The 14,374-nt window shown below is 33.8% G+C and overlaps 1 protein-coding gene across 1 annotated transcript in view; it reads left to right on the top strand.

The window, feature by feature from the left end:
- The first annotated feature begins 1,236 nt into the window (after positions 1 to 1,236).
- The window catches only part of LOC120277735 (187-kDa microtubule-associated protein AIR9-like), a 21,279-nt gene continuing 8,141 nt past the window's right edge, over positions 1,237 to 14,374 (top strand). The window contains exons 1-15 of the mRNA XM_039284584.1: positions 1,237 to 1,386; positions 1,633 to 2,610; positions 2,790 to 2,855; positions 4,738 to 4,803; positions 4,898 to 4,969; positions 5,177 to 5,242; positions 5,344 to 5,406; positions 5,488 to 5,553; positions 6,739 to 6,838; positions 7,458 to 7,559; positions 9,336 to 9,559; positions 9,697 to 9,811; positions 11,489 to 11,609; positions 11,756 to 11,931; positions 14,335 to 14,372. Coding sequence (XP_039140518.1) covers positions 1,783 to 2,610; positions 2,790 to 2,855; positions 4,738 to 4,803; positions 4,898 to 4,969; positions 5,177 to 5,242; positions 5,344 to 5,406; positions 5,488 to 5,553; positions 6,739 to 6,838; positions 7,458 to 7,559; positions 9,336 to 9,559; positions 9,697 to 9,811; positions 11,489 to 11,609; positions 11,756 to 11,931; positions 14,335 to 14,372 — 2,103 coding nt within the window. The 5' untranslated portion in view covers positions 1,237 to 1,386; positions 1,633 to 1,782. The remainder of the gene's footprint in view (positions 1,387 to 1,632; positions 2,611 to 2,789; positions 2,856 to 4,737; positions 4,804 to 4,897; positions 4,970 to 5,176; positions 5,243 to 5,343; positions 5,407 to 5,487; positions 5,554 to 6,738; positions 6,839 to 7,457; positions 7,560 to 9,335; positions 9,560 to 9,696; positions 9,812 to 11,488; positions 11,610 to 11,755; positions 11,932 to 14,334; positions 14,373 to 14,374) is intronic.

The following is a 14,374-nucleotide window of genomic DNA, read 5'->3' as shown; positions in this document are numbered from 1 at the left end:
ACTTTGCTAAATGACCAATTGATGAGCAAATTAGAAAAAAAATTTATGAAGCACTTAGCTAGGATGCGTTTGGTTTATACAATAGGAATAGAACAAAAATGGAACAATGACCGGAAATAAAAATGTAAGAATATAACTGAGAATAAAAACTATGTTTTGGTTGGAATAATATTTCTTTGAGAATGAAAAAAAATATGAGGGGAAGTGACAAACTTACTTTTATACCTTTAATACACATAAATCCTATTACAAATAATTAATGATAAAGAATTTTTTTATTTAATTTAATTTTTTGAATATTATTATTGAAAATAATTGTTATCAATAAATATATTCAAAAATATATCTAATGTGATGTTTAAATTTATTTATTTATTTTCATTCTTATATTTTTTATTTTTTTGTGTTATAACAGTGTTGATTGTTTTATTCATGCACTTTGAAAACATTGGTCATGGTTGTTACTTGGCATAAAATCTTTTTTTTTTAATTTTTCTGATTAAAATCATTACATTTTACGATGTTCAATTGTCATTGAGAAATTTCAGTTTGAATAGAGTGTATAAAATAAAAAAATATTTTAAAATATATATCAAAAAGTACAAGGAGGCAAAGCATGCGACGGAAAAGTGAAAACCATCTTTATTTCAAGTTATAATTAAGATAATATATACAAAATGTTAAACGATTTTATAAAAAATAAACCAAAACCGGGCGACACTCAATCTGGAAAAAATAAACCAATCCAGTCTCAAAATAAACCAAAAACGGGAGACACACTCGTCAGAATGTGTCGGTCGAGCTCCGGTTTTATCGTAATTAGAGTAGAAAAAATATCTCAAATCTTGTCGGTGTTTCACAGCAATCAAAACGGTTGCCCGCGCGTCGCTTGCTTTCTTTTTCATTAAAACACATTTTCCAACCCCTCTCCCTCCCACAATCTTTGTACGCTTCTCAAAAAGTACACCCTTCTTACTTATTTGACAAAAATACCCTTCAAAGGAATATCAACCGTCCAAGATTCCCAAAATCAACGGTGAGATAAGCTCAACAGTACTGCATTCCACGTGCGTACCAGCAGTTACGTTCAGTGAGGTTCACATGATCAACGGACAGGAATGCTTCGAACGAAATTAAAGGTAGGATGATGAGGGTATTTTGGTAAAAAGAATCGAAATGCTTTCCATTTCGAAATAGAAAACAGGCGGCCCAGTTTTCGTTTTTTAATTTGGGATTGGATTTACTTTTCTTCTAATTTTCGTCAAAGTTGCTTGTTTTCGAATCTTCCTCACTCTTGTGCGCCGCTGCGTTTCCAGTGAGCACTTGAGCTTTTCACTTGCATTTCTCGTAGATCCCATGGTGGCTCTCGCTCTCGCTCTCTCTGAGGTGAGAGATCTCGTTTGTCTTGTCTTTGATGGTTGTATTTGTTTGATGATATATGTTGTGATCTATGCTCAAGGACCTGCATTTTGCTGTAGATCATCAGTAATTTTGAGGTTTTGATTTAGGTTTGCCTCTCGTTTGATGATTGTTGCTTTTGTGAGCATGATTAGACGATTTGAGTGTTTATCATGTTCTTGTTATGAATCTTGATGGAATGTTTATTTATTTTTTTATTCTTCCGAACTCCAGCGAGTTTGAGGGCTTTGTGAGCGAAAATGAAGGTCCTTTGTAGCCATTGCTATTGTGTATGTCTTCATTGATGAACTTGTGAAAGAGGCTTCGGCTTGGAGGGGCTGCAGCATTGAGATCCAGTGTGTAGATTTCTGATTTTTGTTTGAAATGGAGGTTTCTTCTGGAAAGCAAGGTGTAGATCTTGTGGAGAAATGCCAGAATTTAGTTTCATCTATGGAGTCACCTGTTGCTTCAGCTGAAAATGTGAAGAAAGCAATGAGATCGTCAAAACCCATTGGAGTTGAACCAGTAGCTAAACGTTCAGGAGCCACTTCATCACTTAGAAAGAGCTCGGACAGCCTCAAAACTACTGATTCTCGTGCTACTAGACCTGGATCTACTCTTACCAAGCCGACCGTCAGCTCAATAAATGCGCAGAGAAGGAACAGCACTGGTTCTGCTTTGGAGAAGAAGCCGGCAATTGCCTCTAAACAATTTGACAATGGGAGTTCAACTGATGAAAGGAAGGTCTCTCGTTCCAATTCAGACCTGAGCAGGAAAAGTATTGCTGAAACTAGGCGGGCATCACTGCCTTCTGTCAGTTCTAAAACCAAAGTTTCAGATACCCACCCTGAGAACAAGAAGTCATCTCCTGTCCCACGTCTATTGCAGATGTCTGAGAGTGGAAAATTGGATTCTGTAAAGAAGCCCTCTGTCAGACCATCTCTATTAGGTTCTACTTCAAAGAAGGCCCCTTCATCTCCATTGGATAATTCGACTGGTCGCAGCAGTAGCCTCAAAAGGGTTACTTCAAATATTTCTTCCCCATCAACAAGATCTCCAAGGACCATCAGCAGCTTGAAATCAGGGTCCATGTCATCATCCATGGATAGGGGTTCTTCATTATCAGGCAGAAGGAAGTCCTCAACACCAGACGGTCGGGATTCTCGCTTTATGATGCTACCACAGGTGGATATCAAAGCTAGTGATGAACTGGTAAGTTCCAGTGGTCTCAAACTTGGGGATGCACAATGGAAGGAAATGCTTCTAGTTCATTGGATGACCTCAAAACTTTTAGTATTTATGTATTTGGTAAAAGTATGCAGATTGACTGTAAGCTTCAATTTCTTTATTATCCTTTCTTTTTTCTTTTTGTTTTTTGATCATGGTGATAGAGGTTGGATCGAAGAGGGCACAAAGTACGAACACTCACAGCCTTGAACTTGTCTTCCAATTTAGAGGTAATTTATTACTTGTGTTTCTTTAGATAGTGTCTTTAATTGAAATTATGCCATTCAGGCCTCCAGATAGGACTATAGGGCATGCTTGTTTTATTCAGTTAGCCAACTAATTGGTTCACTACCTATGGCTTGTGCAACAATGATCGGTCTTATATGCTTGCAGCTAAGACAAATTTATAGCTTTTCATGTATGGATTCCTAACTACAAAAAATCTTGGCCATGTCTCACCTTCCTTGGTTTTGATCCAAATCATCCAATAGAATTCTTTCAAACTACAGTGGGAGTTAAATGTAAAAGACGGACTCATTTACTTCCTTCTGGACAATCAATGTTGGGTCATGCCAGGTTCCTTCTATGTGCATTTCAAATGCATTCTAATGTTAAGTTTTCTCCAATAGCCATTTTGCGCTATTTAGCGTTAAACATTACAAAGATTATATTATAGGAGCAGCAAATGAATCTCATATTTTTGCTGCTTTCCATTGTTGTCTTTTATTTTCATTGCTGCTTTCCATTGTTGCCTTTTATTTTGATTTTTCTCTAGTCCCAACAGTATTTAATCCTAAGGAATGCTATCTTCACTGATCTGGCCTGTACATGTAGCTTTCCCTATTATTTTTCTTTCAAACTGTTAGTTTCATTTTTTTTTCTGGTCCTAACATTATTTAATCCTAAGGGAATTCTATCTTCACGTATCTGGTCTGTAGATGTACCTTTCCCTGTTATGTTCTTTCAAACTTGTAGCTTTCTCTAATGGCGCTATGATCAAACTGGTCAAAGATATGGGCCCTACATAAGATCACATGGCCACATGCCACATAATTTTTACCCAATTTTCCCACTAATTTTTATTTCAGAAAAGGTAACTACTGAAGTAAAACCCATGCAATTCAGAAAATTCTGGTTGGGAAATGCAACGATTTTGTGGAGTTTCTATTATGGTTATTAGTATCTTAATTTCTTGCTAGTGAGTTAAGTATTAGTCGAGGAGCTGCCATATGAGATGCGGTTTGTATGATCCTTTCAAATTGTACAATCAAGCTATTAAACCAAACAAAAGAGTAGACTAAAAATGTTGGGCTCAGGTAGGGCATGGGTGGGGTTATTAGGTGTTTTGGGTTGGGCCAAGTGTCCCTAGGCTCAACAAAGGGCAAGAGTGCATTCATTTGTGATTGGTTGAATTCCATTAAACCAAACAATGGTTTTCTCTATTGACAAGTGGTCCTCAGGATAACGAGTTAGCTTTGGCCTAATTACTTTTCAAGTTGAGTACTACTGGAGGTGAGTTCAAAGATATGGCATTGTTTAATTAACTCTGCGTATGCTAGATCAATCATGGCGTTGTTTTTGATGGCCATGCACACAGACTAAATAGAAGGTTTGGTTGATGTATTTCCAGTCAATTAATGTGATTGGTTGGTATTGGTTCAAGTTGGAATAGGTTGAGATAGGGGTTGTGAAATTCAAACTTGCTTTGGAGGGAAAACTTATATTTCAAGTTGATCTGAGTTAATTAGAATTTAGTACTAATTAAAGTAAATTCTTTGTAATTACAATTATAAATTTTTTCAATGAAAGATTCAGAAAAAGTGATTAAATTAATGATTTTTAATAATAATTAAGAATTCTTAATTAATTTATTTTTGTGAAAAGTGTTATACTGTTATCTGAGTTATTCCATAGCTGGTGTTTAGTTGGAGAGTTCGGAATAAATTGGGATAAAGTGGTTTATCCCAATTTATTCCCTAAATAAAAACACCCAATAGTTTTTTCCTTCATTTATTCTATTTCTTTTTTTAGGTTTTTATTCTATCTACTAGTAATCATTATGCAAGAATTGAAGTGTGATTATTTTTTACTAATAATTATCCTTCGTTGTAGTTTGTTTATCTCAGGGACAATCTGCTTTCATCTATTGAGGGAATTGAACTTTTGAAGCGAGTGAAGGTATCTTGTCCATAATCCCATTATTTTACGTTTCAGTTCATTTGACGTCTTGGGACTTGACCTGGTGTGGTTTTTTTCACCATCCCTTCCTCAGGTTCTTGATTTGAGCTTTAATGATTTCAAGGGGCCTGGTTTTGAGCCTCTAGAGAATTGCAAAGCCCTCCAGGTGTGTTTTTTTTCCTGGGGCTTGACAACCATATAAAGGCTTACATATCTATAGAGTATATATTTGTGCTATGATAAAGTTACGTATAGGTGATCTTAGTCTCATGGTTTCAACTTTCAAGAGTATGTGCATATGGGTGCCATTTTTATCCAAGTATATGGCAGCTGAAATGCCTTAATGTGTGGCATATATGTTGAATCCTTGCAGCAATTATATCTTGCTGGTAATCAAATCACATCACTGGCGAGCCTTCCTCAGCTACCTAATTTGGAGGTAACAGCCTAAGACATTCTAATCAAGGCATGGTAACTTCAGTTTTTGCAAAAAAATTGTAATATGATTTACTGTGACCTGAAATGTTTTTGTTGCTTCAGTTTCTTTCTATTGCTCAGAACAAGTTGAAGTCACTCTCGATGGCTAGTCAACCTCGTCTGCAGGTTGATTACTTTCTAGACATATCCTTCGATGGTTGTTGTTGGTTTGAATTTTTGACTCTTTGCCCTGATTTTTATTCCTAGGTATTAGCTGCTAGCAAAAACAAAATATCTACTCTAAAGGGTTTCCCGCATTTACCTGTCCTTGAGGTAATTTCCAATTATGGATAATTATGAAATTATTTTCATTATTTCTGAAACCTGGTCAGCTATCTCTAAATTTCTACACCTGCCTCATGATTGATGCTATGTAACATATGTAAAAAGTTTCAGACTTTAAATTTCCTGAACTTTCCATATCAGATCTTCAGCAAAGACTTCTTGTGCCTTTCATTTTATATAGTCAACCTATCTTGGGCATTGGCATTGACATTGAATTTGATCAACTTCCTATATTTTCTCTGGGTGTTAATTACTGGAATTGGAGAGGAAATCTTTTGACAGATATATTAGACAACTGCACAAAGACATTGGAATTGTGCTAGGGCATATATGCTGTTAATTTTGTGGTGCACAGTCATATATCCCATTCAATATAAAATGGAAGAACCTGCTGGAGTAATCAGGCTATTTTTGGACATTACTAGAACAACATCATTAATGAGGCTGTAGAAAACATAGGATCAAGAAATTTTGGATTCATTTGAAAAATGATTATGTTCGATCTACTACTTTGATGGAAGATCACATGAAAGTGGTGGTTGCTCTTCATTCCAAGCTCTCTTGTTCATAAATTCTTTGCTTTTCTCACCCATAGAAAAATGTGTGGTTTATCTAGTTTAAATTGTAGAGAAAGTTGTAATTTGTGTAAATGATTATTACTAGTATTGATTTTTAAAGTATTATTATTTAATAATTCATGGTTATTTCTATATTTATCACTTATTAGTCATTCATCCTGGTTTTATTGTAAGGGTAATAATGTTTTTTGGTGTTATGTTGATAACCCTAATCCTTATAGTTGTGTTTGGTTGGGCGCTAACATATTGTGGTTAAGGTGCAGAGGGCTACATACATTTATCCTCCCCAAATTTTACTTTGGAGTCAAATGCACATAATAACCTCTGCAGTTTTAGGATTAACCATGCATTTACCCCATTTGCAAAATCATAATCAATTTTCTTAACCGCCGACTAAGAATTGATTAGGCTATATTAGGGTTTCAAGTTATTGATTCATATTGTTATGTTCTTTACAAAACATCTTTTAAATTTTTATAGCTTCATCATTTGGCATATTGAATACTAGAACTGTGTCATTCATAGACTGCCTTAATGTTGCCTGTGCAATATTCTGACCTTTATCAAAATGGGGTTAAAATAATTTTTTTCTCAGCATCTACGAGTGGAGGAGAACGCTATACTGGAGATGTCTCACCTTGAAGCTGCTTCCATATTGCTTGTGGGACCAACTCTTAAGAAATTTAATGATCGAGGTATTATCATCTTTGTTGATTTCTACCAAATCTTTGCTTTTTTCTGATTGACATTGTCTTATTTGTTGGTTTTTCATAATTCTTGCAAGACTTCCCTATCATTTTTCTTCTGGTTTCAGTTGTGTCAAGACCATCCCCTCCCTCTGCCTTTGAGTTTCATCTACTTTGTTTCTTGGAAATGCTATTGATATTCCATTCTTGTACTTTTGCGTCCAACTCTTTTATTTGTACCGGCAATAGAGAGCACATAGTGTGTTTTCATTTGTGTTTTTATTCAGACCAATCTCAACTGTTCTAAGTTGTACAAGATGGCCTGTTGCACTACAATTCAGTAAATCAGGTTCTCTAGCTTATGCTGAGATTGTAGAGTGTGCAGTATATTTCTGGTTTATGTTTCCTTTGATACTAATGACTAGCATCTCTGTGTAGAAGTACAGTGTATCTTGTTGAGCTGTGGTTGCTTTTGTTATTTTACTTACAATTGTCTTTAGTTATTTTTTGTGATTGACAATCACAATAGCATATCTTTTTGCACTTAATAGAAATAATAATTTATGTTATCTGCTAATTAGTATTGCTTAATATTTTCTCTATGTTTAAATATCATTATTACATGCAGATCTTTCTCCCAAGGAAGTAGAAATTGCGAAGTTGTATCCTCCTCACACTGCTTTGTGCATCAGAAATGGATGGGAGTTTACTCAACCAGAACTTGCTGCAGGTTTATGGTTACTGTCCTTACCAAGTTATCTTTTGTGTAATTTATGCTGAAAATTTCAATAGGATTACATTGCTTTTGTAATGCACACTTTCTTGTTGGAGGTACCTGTCCTCACTGCCAACAGAAAATTTCTCTTTTCCTGAGCAATTTGTAATCAAATTTCATGAATAACGTATGCCAAATCCTAACAATCAGAACATTAGTTGTAACTTTTTTGGGTTCAATAGGAATTGCAATTTAAAAAAAATACATATATTCGACAAGCGGGGCCTGCCATTTAAATATAGAAAGCAATATAATTGAATTTGAATATTACATTGGTACGTAATGTTTCTCCAATCTCTACTCTAAAGGCAATGACTGGAGTAGAAAAATCATCTCCTAGTAAACTAGCTTCCTTCCAGAGGGATGGCATCTCTGGGTTTACTATTTCTCATTAGAAGCTATCTGCAATAATAATTATTAGCTGACATCAGCTGGTTGTGTAAATGAGCTCTATTGATGAAACCTTTCGGGCTTTTCTTTCTATAGAAGCCAGGTGAAGCATTCTGCCAAGGAATCCATGAGGGGAAACTAATAAGCTGATTGTTGTAAATAAGCTTTACTATTGAAGCTTTTCTGTTTTTCCTTTCTATAGTATCCAGGGAATACATTCTGGCAAAGAATCCAAGTGGGGAGCTAATTTAAGATATTTAATGCCTAAGGCGGCATTTGGATTTTGTTTAGCCAAGTTGATTCATTTTTCTTTTGTGTAGGTTCTATGATACAAAGATACTCTATATTAGTAAATTGGTAGCTTTTGGATGCAATAGTGAGTAATGAAATCTAGATTAAGTTCAAATGTGTTCTGCAAACTACAGAGACAAACCTTGGATTAAGAGGAAAGGGCCTGGAGACCGTTACTAATGAAAACTGATTTCATAATTTGAAATTAGTCTTAAAATTCACACTTAGTATAATCATTTAGTGACTGAAGAATTCTTTAATATTTTTATAATTACTTATACTTAGTATTTTAATAATACCGACATAAGTAATTTCTTTATTACATAGTCACGAAATTATTATTTGACACTTCCATAATTCTAAAATAATTTTGTAATATTTTAATTAGAGGAAATAGCTATTTCTAGTTTTTTAATAATCAAGAGATGGAGTTATTATTTTATTGATGTTGCTTATCAATTATTTTATTTGAAATTTTAAATTTGAGTTTCGTCAACTATTATTGGATGGGCAAAGGAGATTATATAAATTTTTGGTTAGCTTGAGGAACTCCTTGTGCTGTACTCCATGTTTAAAAGCTGACTGGAGTAGCTACTCATTCAAAATTCTGGAGGAATTTGCTCTGTCTGGCAAGTTGGCACCAAGTATCTTGGCTCCGTGTGTTACATTTTATTTTATGGCTGCATCAAAACATGTCCTAAAGTTGGTCAATAGATATTTCTTCCCTAGTGATCATATAAATGGGCCGTAAGATATTGACATGTAGCGTTTCTTTTGTTTTGTAAGGGAAAATATATCTTTTTAATCATATGTAGCAAAATCCTGGATCTTTCTGCATTTTGGTATTTCATTTATCCTGTTAATATGGTGCAAATTAATTTCTTATCCCTTAGGAAATTCTAACATATCTTTATAATCTATATAATTTTTGCAGCATTCTTTTGTCGACTGATACATGTTGATTGCTCTTTTGGTGTTGTCATTTAAGTTTGTGGCTCTTCTTCCTCTACTGTCATTTTAGTTTATGACTCTTCTTCCTCTACTGGGCAGATTCCACTTTTTGCTTCCTAGCTGAACAGTGGAAGGATCAATTTCCTCCAGGCTACATGCTCCAAGAAGCATCCATTGATCAGCCATTTGAAGAAGATGCTTGCCACTGCCATTTTAGTTTTGTCAACTCAAATGGTGATTCGGACTTAAAACTTAAATACCAGTGGTTTATCGGGGACAGAACAGCAACAAATTTTGTAGCTATAACTGATGCACTTGGGGAGGTAAATGGATTGCCATTATTTTGATCTTAAAATCTTTTAGTGTCCCTTCTTTGGATAGCCATAATTTTCATCTTAAAACCTTTTAGTTCCCCTTCTTTTGAGGCAACTTGGTTACCAAATTAGTGGCTGACAAGCAGGTGTACTGGCCAAAGCATGGGGACATTGAAAAATGCTTGAAGGTTGAATGCACTCCAATATTAGGAGAGATGGAGTATTCTTCTATATTTGCTCTATCTTCTCCTGTTTCCCCAGGTATTATTTTGTTTTTACTGAATGCGTCTGAGTGCTCTTTATTTATTTTAATACAATAATATCATTCTGTTAGTTTCCGGCATTTTGTCTAATGGATGGAATTCCTGGAAATTTGTGATTATTGTTTTTGATCAGAAAAGAATTCTTGTGCAATCTACTCTAGTTATACAAGTGACAATCTTATCTTCATTCACAATCTTTTAATTTGCAATATACCCTTAGCTTTTTCATTTTTTGCATGGAAATGTATAAAACTGTAACTCAATATGCTTCAGACTAAAATGTTTATCTTTCCATTCCTTGGAAGACATCTATTGTGTATTGGGGTATACATCAAAGGAGTGGGGAAGCGGTTTTTGATAAATAGATTCCCCCTAACCAGAATGCCTATTGGGGGAAACGGCATTCATTGATAGTGAAATAACTTTTTTGCTTATGGTGGAGAGTTATTTATAAAAATAATTAATTTCAATATTTAATTATCATGATTAAAATGAATAGTAATTAATGTGAGTTATTTAATTTAAATATTTAATTATAATAATCAAAGTGAATAATAATTTATGTGAATTATCATAATTAAAGTGAAATGACACCGTTGCCCTGGTGGAAATTTAATTAAATAAAACTATTTATATATTAAATAATTAATTACTATAAGTAAAGTGAAATGATACCGTTGTCCTTGTGGAGATTTAATTATCATTAATTTAAGTAATTAATTATAATAACTAAAGTGAAACATATTTAATATGAATGATCTAATTTAAATATTTAATTATAATAATTAAAGTAAATAATTTTATTCAAAATACTTTATAAATGAAATAGTGTATTTAACATAACTCATTATTTTATGCATGAATGCCAATGATTTGCATAAAGGGCATGAAGGTAATTTTGTCACATGTTTTCTTTCTACTTTTCTCATTCTCAATTCTAAATCCTTAAAATGTTTTCTTTCTCATTTCTATTCCATTGTTCCCATTCCCATCCTTCTATTTCCATTTGGATTCTGTGAACCGAACATGTTGTAATGCTTATACCTCAAAAATTGAAATATCCAAGTCCTATGGCATATGTCACCGCTTGTGCCTGAACTTTTCCTTCTTGAGGCATCTATATATTTTTGTTCTATATCCCATGCACTGAAGCTACCAGTTTCTAGGATCAAAATTATCTCACTTCCTTATGTTGGGATTCCAGAGTGGTACAAAATTTATTTTGGATTAGACTAGGTCTTAGAAGTATTTGCAGGAATAAGAAATGGTTAAAAAATAGGGTCTCCCCTCAATCTGCCAACAACATCAACTACCATCTCTTTTATGTTTCCACTTTTTAACCTCTTCTCTGAATACTTCTAGCATCATAACACAACTACTTTGATCTTTGTGCAAGGAAGATATGGAAAAATCATTAGACACTATACTTATATATTGATAATGCAAACTCATTATGTGATTAGCATCATGTTTCTCTTAACAATATTAAACTTTCAGTACATATGGTACTTTGTCATGTTTCCCCCAGTTGACTCTTTTTAATAATGTATAATAACAGGTTCATACAATTGAAAAATGTGCCAAATGTGCATTTTTGATAGCTATTTTGTAATGGAGTTGATAAGCATCCAATTCAGGCCATCTTAATCTGTTTGTTGCCTTATTTCATCACCAGGAACTGGATACCCAAAAGTCTTGAGCCTGAGTGTGCAGGGTGAACTTGTGGAAGGAAATGTGATTAAGGGTGTTGCTGAGGTTGCATGGTGTGGTGGGACACCTGGGAAAGGTGTAGCGAGGTAGTTATGATGTTATATTGGACATTTGACTTTCAAATGTAGTTCTTTATAATTCAGTTTCAATTCTTCAAGATCATTCTCATTTCATAAACAAGAACTCTTTATGCTGATTAAAGTTAGGGTGAAACTTTATTGCCTGTACACAGCTGGTTGAGGCGAAGATGGAATAGTAGTCCTGTGGCAGTAGTTGGAGCTGAAGATGAGGAGTACACGTTGACTGCTGATGATATCGATTCAAGTTTGGTTTTCATGTACACTCCAGTAACAGAGGAAGGTGCTAGAGGAGAACCACAGTATGCAATGACTGACTTTATAAAAGCAGGTGGGTGCTTGCATAACTTCTTCTGGGATGCATATATGTATGAGTCTTACCTGCGTTGTGAACATAAGCATAATATTCATGGATGGTTGGTTTCATAAAATTGCATTGTCATCTATATGGTAAGTTAAATAAGAACCTCTATGATTTGTAATTTGTTTTTACGAATGTTTAGCACTCAGTATCTTGCAATTGGTCAAATATTTGATACTTTTGACCAGTTATTCTTAATTTTTTGCAAACAAACCAAGCTTGGATACCATGTTAGGTGCAAACCATATGTCCGGGATAGGACAAGGGACTTAGGCTTATATATTTGGATCCATATTTGCCAGTTAGACCGACCTGGTGCTATTAGTTATGCTAATACATTTCACATTCTGATTTGCTAGAACACTCCTTTCGGTAGCACTTGTTTTCAAATAAGTGATACTTTTTGTACCCATATCACTAAAATAACCAAAGTACACTTACAAAGAAATCCTTGGAACAAATTCTTGAATTCATCATTTTCTAAGTTTCAAATGTAAATCTTGCTAAATATATGTTAAATTTAAAAAATTATCATAAAAGTAATTTGATCTTATTTATAGTTTTTTGTGACGAAGCAAACTGTGAAAAGTATGCGTGGAAACAAAGGACTCTGATTGGTAAGGTTAAAGGGATTTTTTTTTTATTTTATTTTTTCATAGAAAGGTCTAAATCGTAGCATGGATGGATATAGTCTACATATATTTTCCTGTGTTTGAAGTGGTGGAAACTTGGATGCATGTGGGAATTGATTTTTTAATTAAAGAAATTGAATAATAATGTGCCATGATTTTCTCCCCAAAATTTGTTTATTTATTTATGACTAATCTTACTATCAATTTTTCTAATTGACAATCAATTGTTCCTTATGATCACTTGATAATTGAACTTCATCTTGCTCTGAAAAATTCTAGACATTTGGATGGTTTTTTCTATTCTGTATCACTTAAAGTTTTTACAAATCTTATGGTAGAGAGGGAGAAAATAGGTACATTCTTTATAGAATTTTGTTCATTATATTCTCCATTTCGGCAGGTTCCATGCTTGAGGACTATGCATCAAGTTATTCAGTTTACCTTGGTTTAGTTTTCATCATTCTGTTTTGGAGGTATTATTGTTTCATTGTAATGACAGTCTAATGAGAACTGATATTTGAAAGAGTTGCATATTTACGAGTACATTGAGCAAGTCCAACTTTTGTAAGAATTAGATTCATGATTATTATTTTGGCATCTGATTAATCTTAGTATAGAAGCTGAACTAGTTTCTCGTTCTAATATACTATCATGCTCACTGAAATTCCCATATGACTTTGTCAGTGATAGATAGAATTCTAGTTGCATATTACTGAACCATAAATAAAATTAAACCTTTTAGTTCATCTTTAATGATCATCACACTTAAAACAAATAAAATAAAAAAAAAGGGTGAAACTTGCATATCTATATCTCTACGTCTCCTTTGTCAGTATTATTGAGAGGCTATTTATGTTATCTTTATGTACCCCTAGGGAAAGGAAGACTACTTCATCGGTCTTCCTATGCAACATTATCACACCATTTTGTACAAATGATCATCTTATCCAAAGTCTAGGTAAGTGTCCATGTTTATGTTTGTGGAAACTGGAATGGAGGACTGCTCAGTGAAAGTTTACGGTCTTTGATGACCTAAAGTTGGAAGTTTGGAGCCAATAATTGGCCGTATTAAATGTGAATCTTCAAACTTTTGGATTCAATTGGTTGATTTGTGGAAATTGATATATGGTAGTCTATGTTTAATTAATTTCTAATATCATATAGAAGCAAACAAATATATCACAGAGCCCAATTCATCTCGGAAGCTTAAGCTGATAGGATGAGATAACTGGGTTTTTGTATTAATTATTCTATCTATCAAATTAACCAATTTGGGAATGTTAGTTACTCTAGTAGTTTCAAGTTATGTCTTTCACAGTTACCTGTTTTAGCTTGTTTTGGCACTATCTTTGTTTTCTAGGAAATTTCTTTTCTCCTTGTTATGCCATACTATATGAGCAGTTGTTAAAAATATAACATCATGCATGTGTGCTTGCAATTACCCAATCTCATAGATTTTCATTTGAAGACTTACTTTAAGGGTTTTTTTAATCTACATTTTGGTTGTTATCCGATCATTTAGCTCGTCTCTTACTTCATTATATGCCATTAGTATATCTAGATTTTCATATTGCATTCTTAATTATATTGGTATTTGGCTATTCACTTTTGTTGCAAATTATGTCTGTATTTAATTTCTTCGAGTTTAGTAGGCTTTCACTTTATTTTATATTTCTGTGGCCCTCAAAATAATTGATTTTGTTACTCACACAGCTGAATGTTTTTATTAAAATATTTTCAGCCACGCCATCTGTTAGTAATGTTCAGATTTTGGGAGATGC

The sequence above is a fragment of the Dioscorea cayenensis genome, chromosome 15 (assembly GCF_009730915.1).
Source record: "Dioscorea cayenensis subsp. rotundata cultivar TDr96_F1 chromosome 15, TDr96_F1_v2_PseudoChromosome.rev07_lg8_w22 25.fasta, whole genome shotgun sequence".
NCBI lineage: Eukaryota > Viridiplantae > Streptophyta > Magnoliopsida > Dioscoreales > Dioscoreaceae > Dioscorea > Dioscorea cayenensis.
This window is presented reverse-complemented; position numbering and strand designations above follow the sequence as displayed.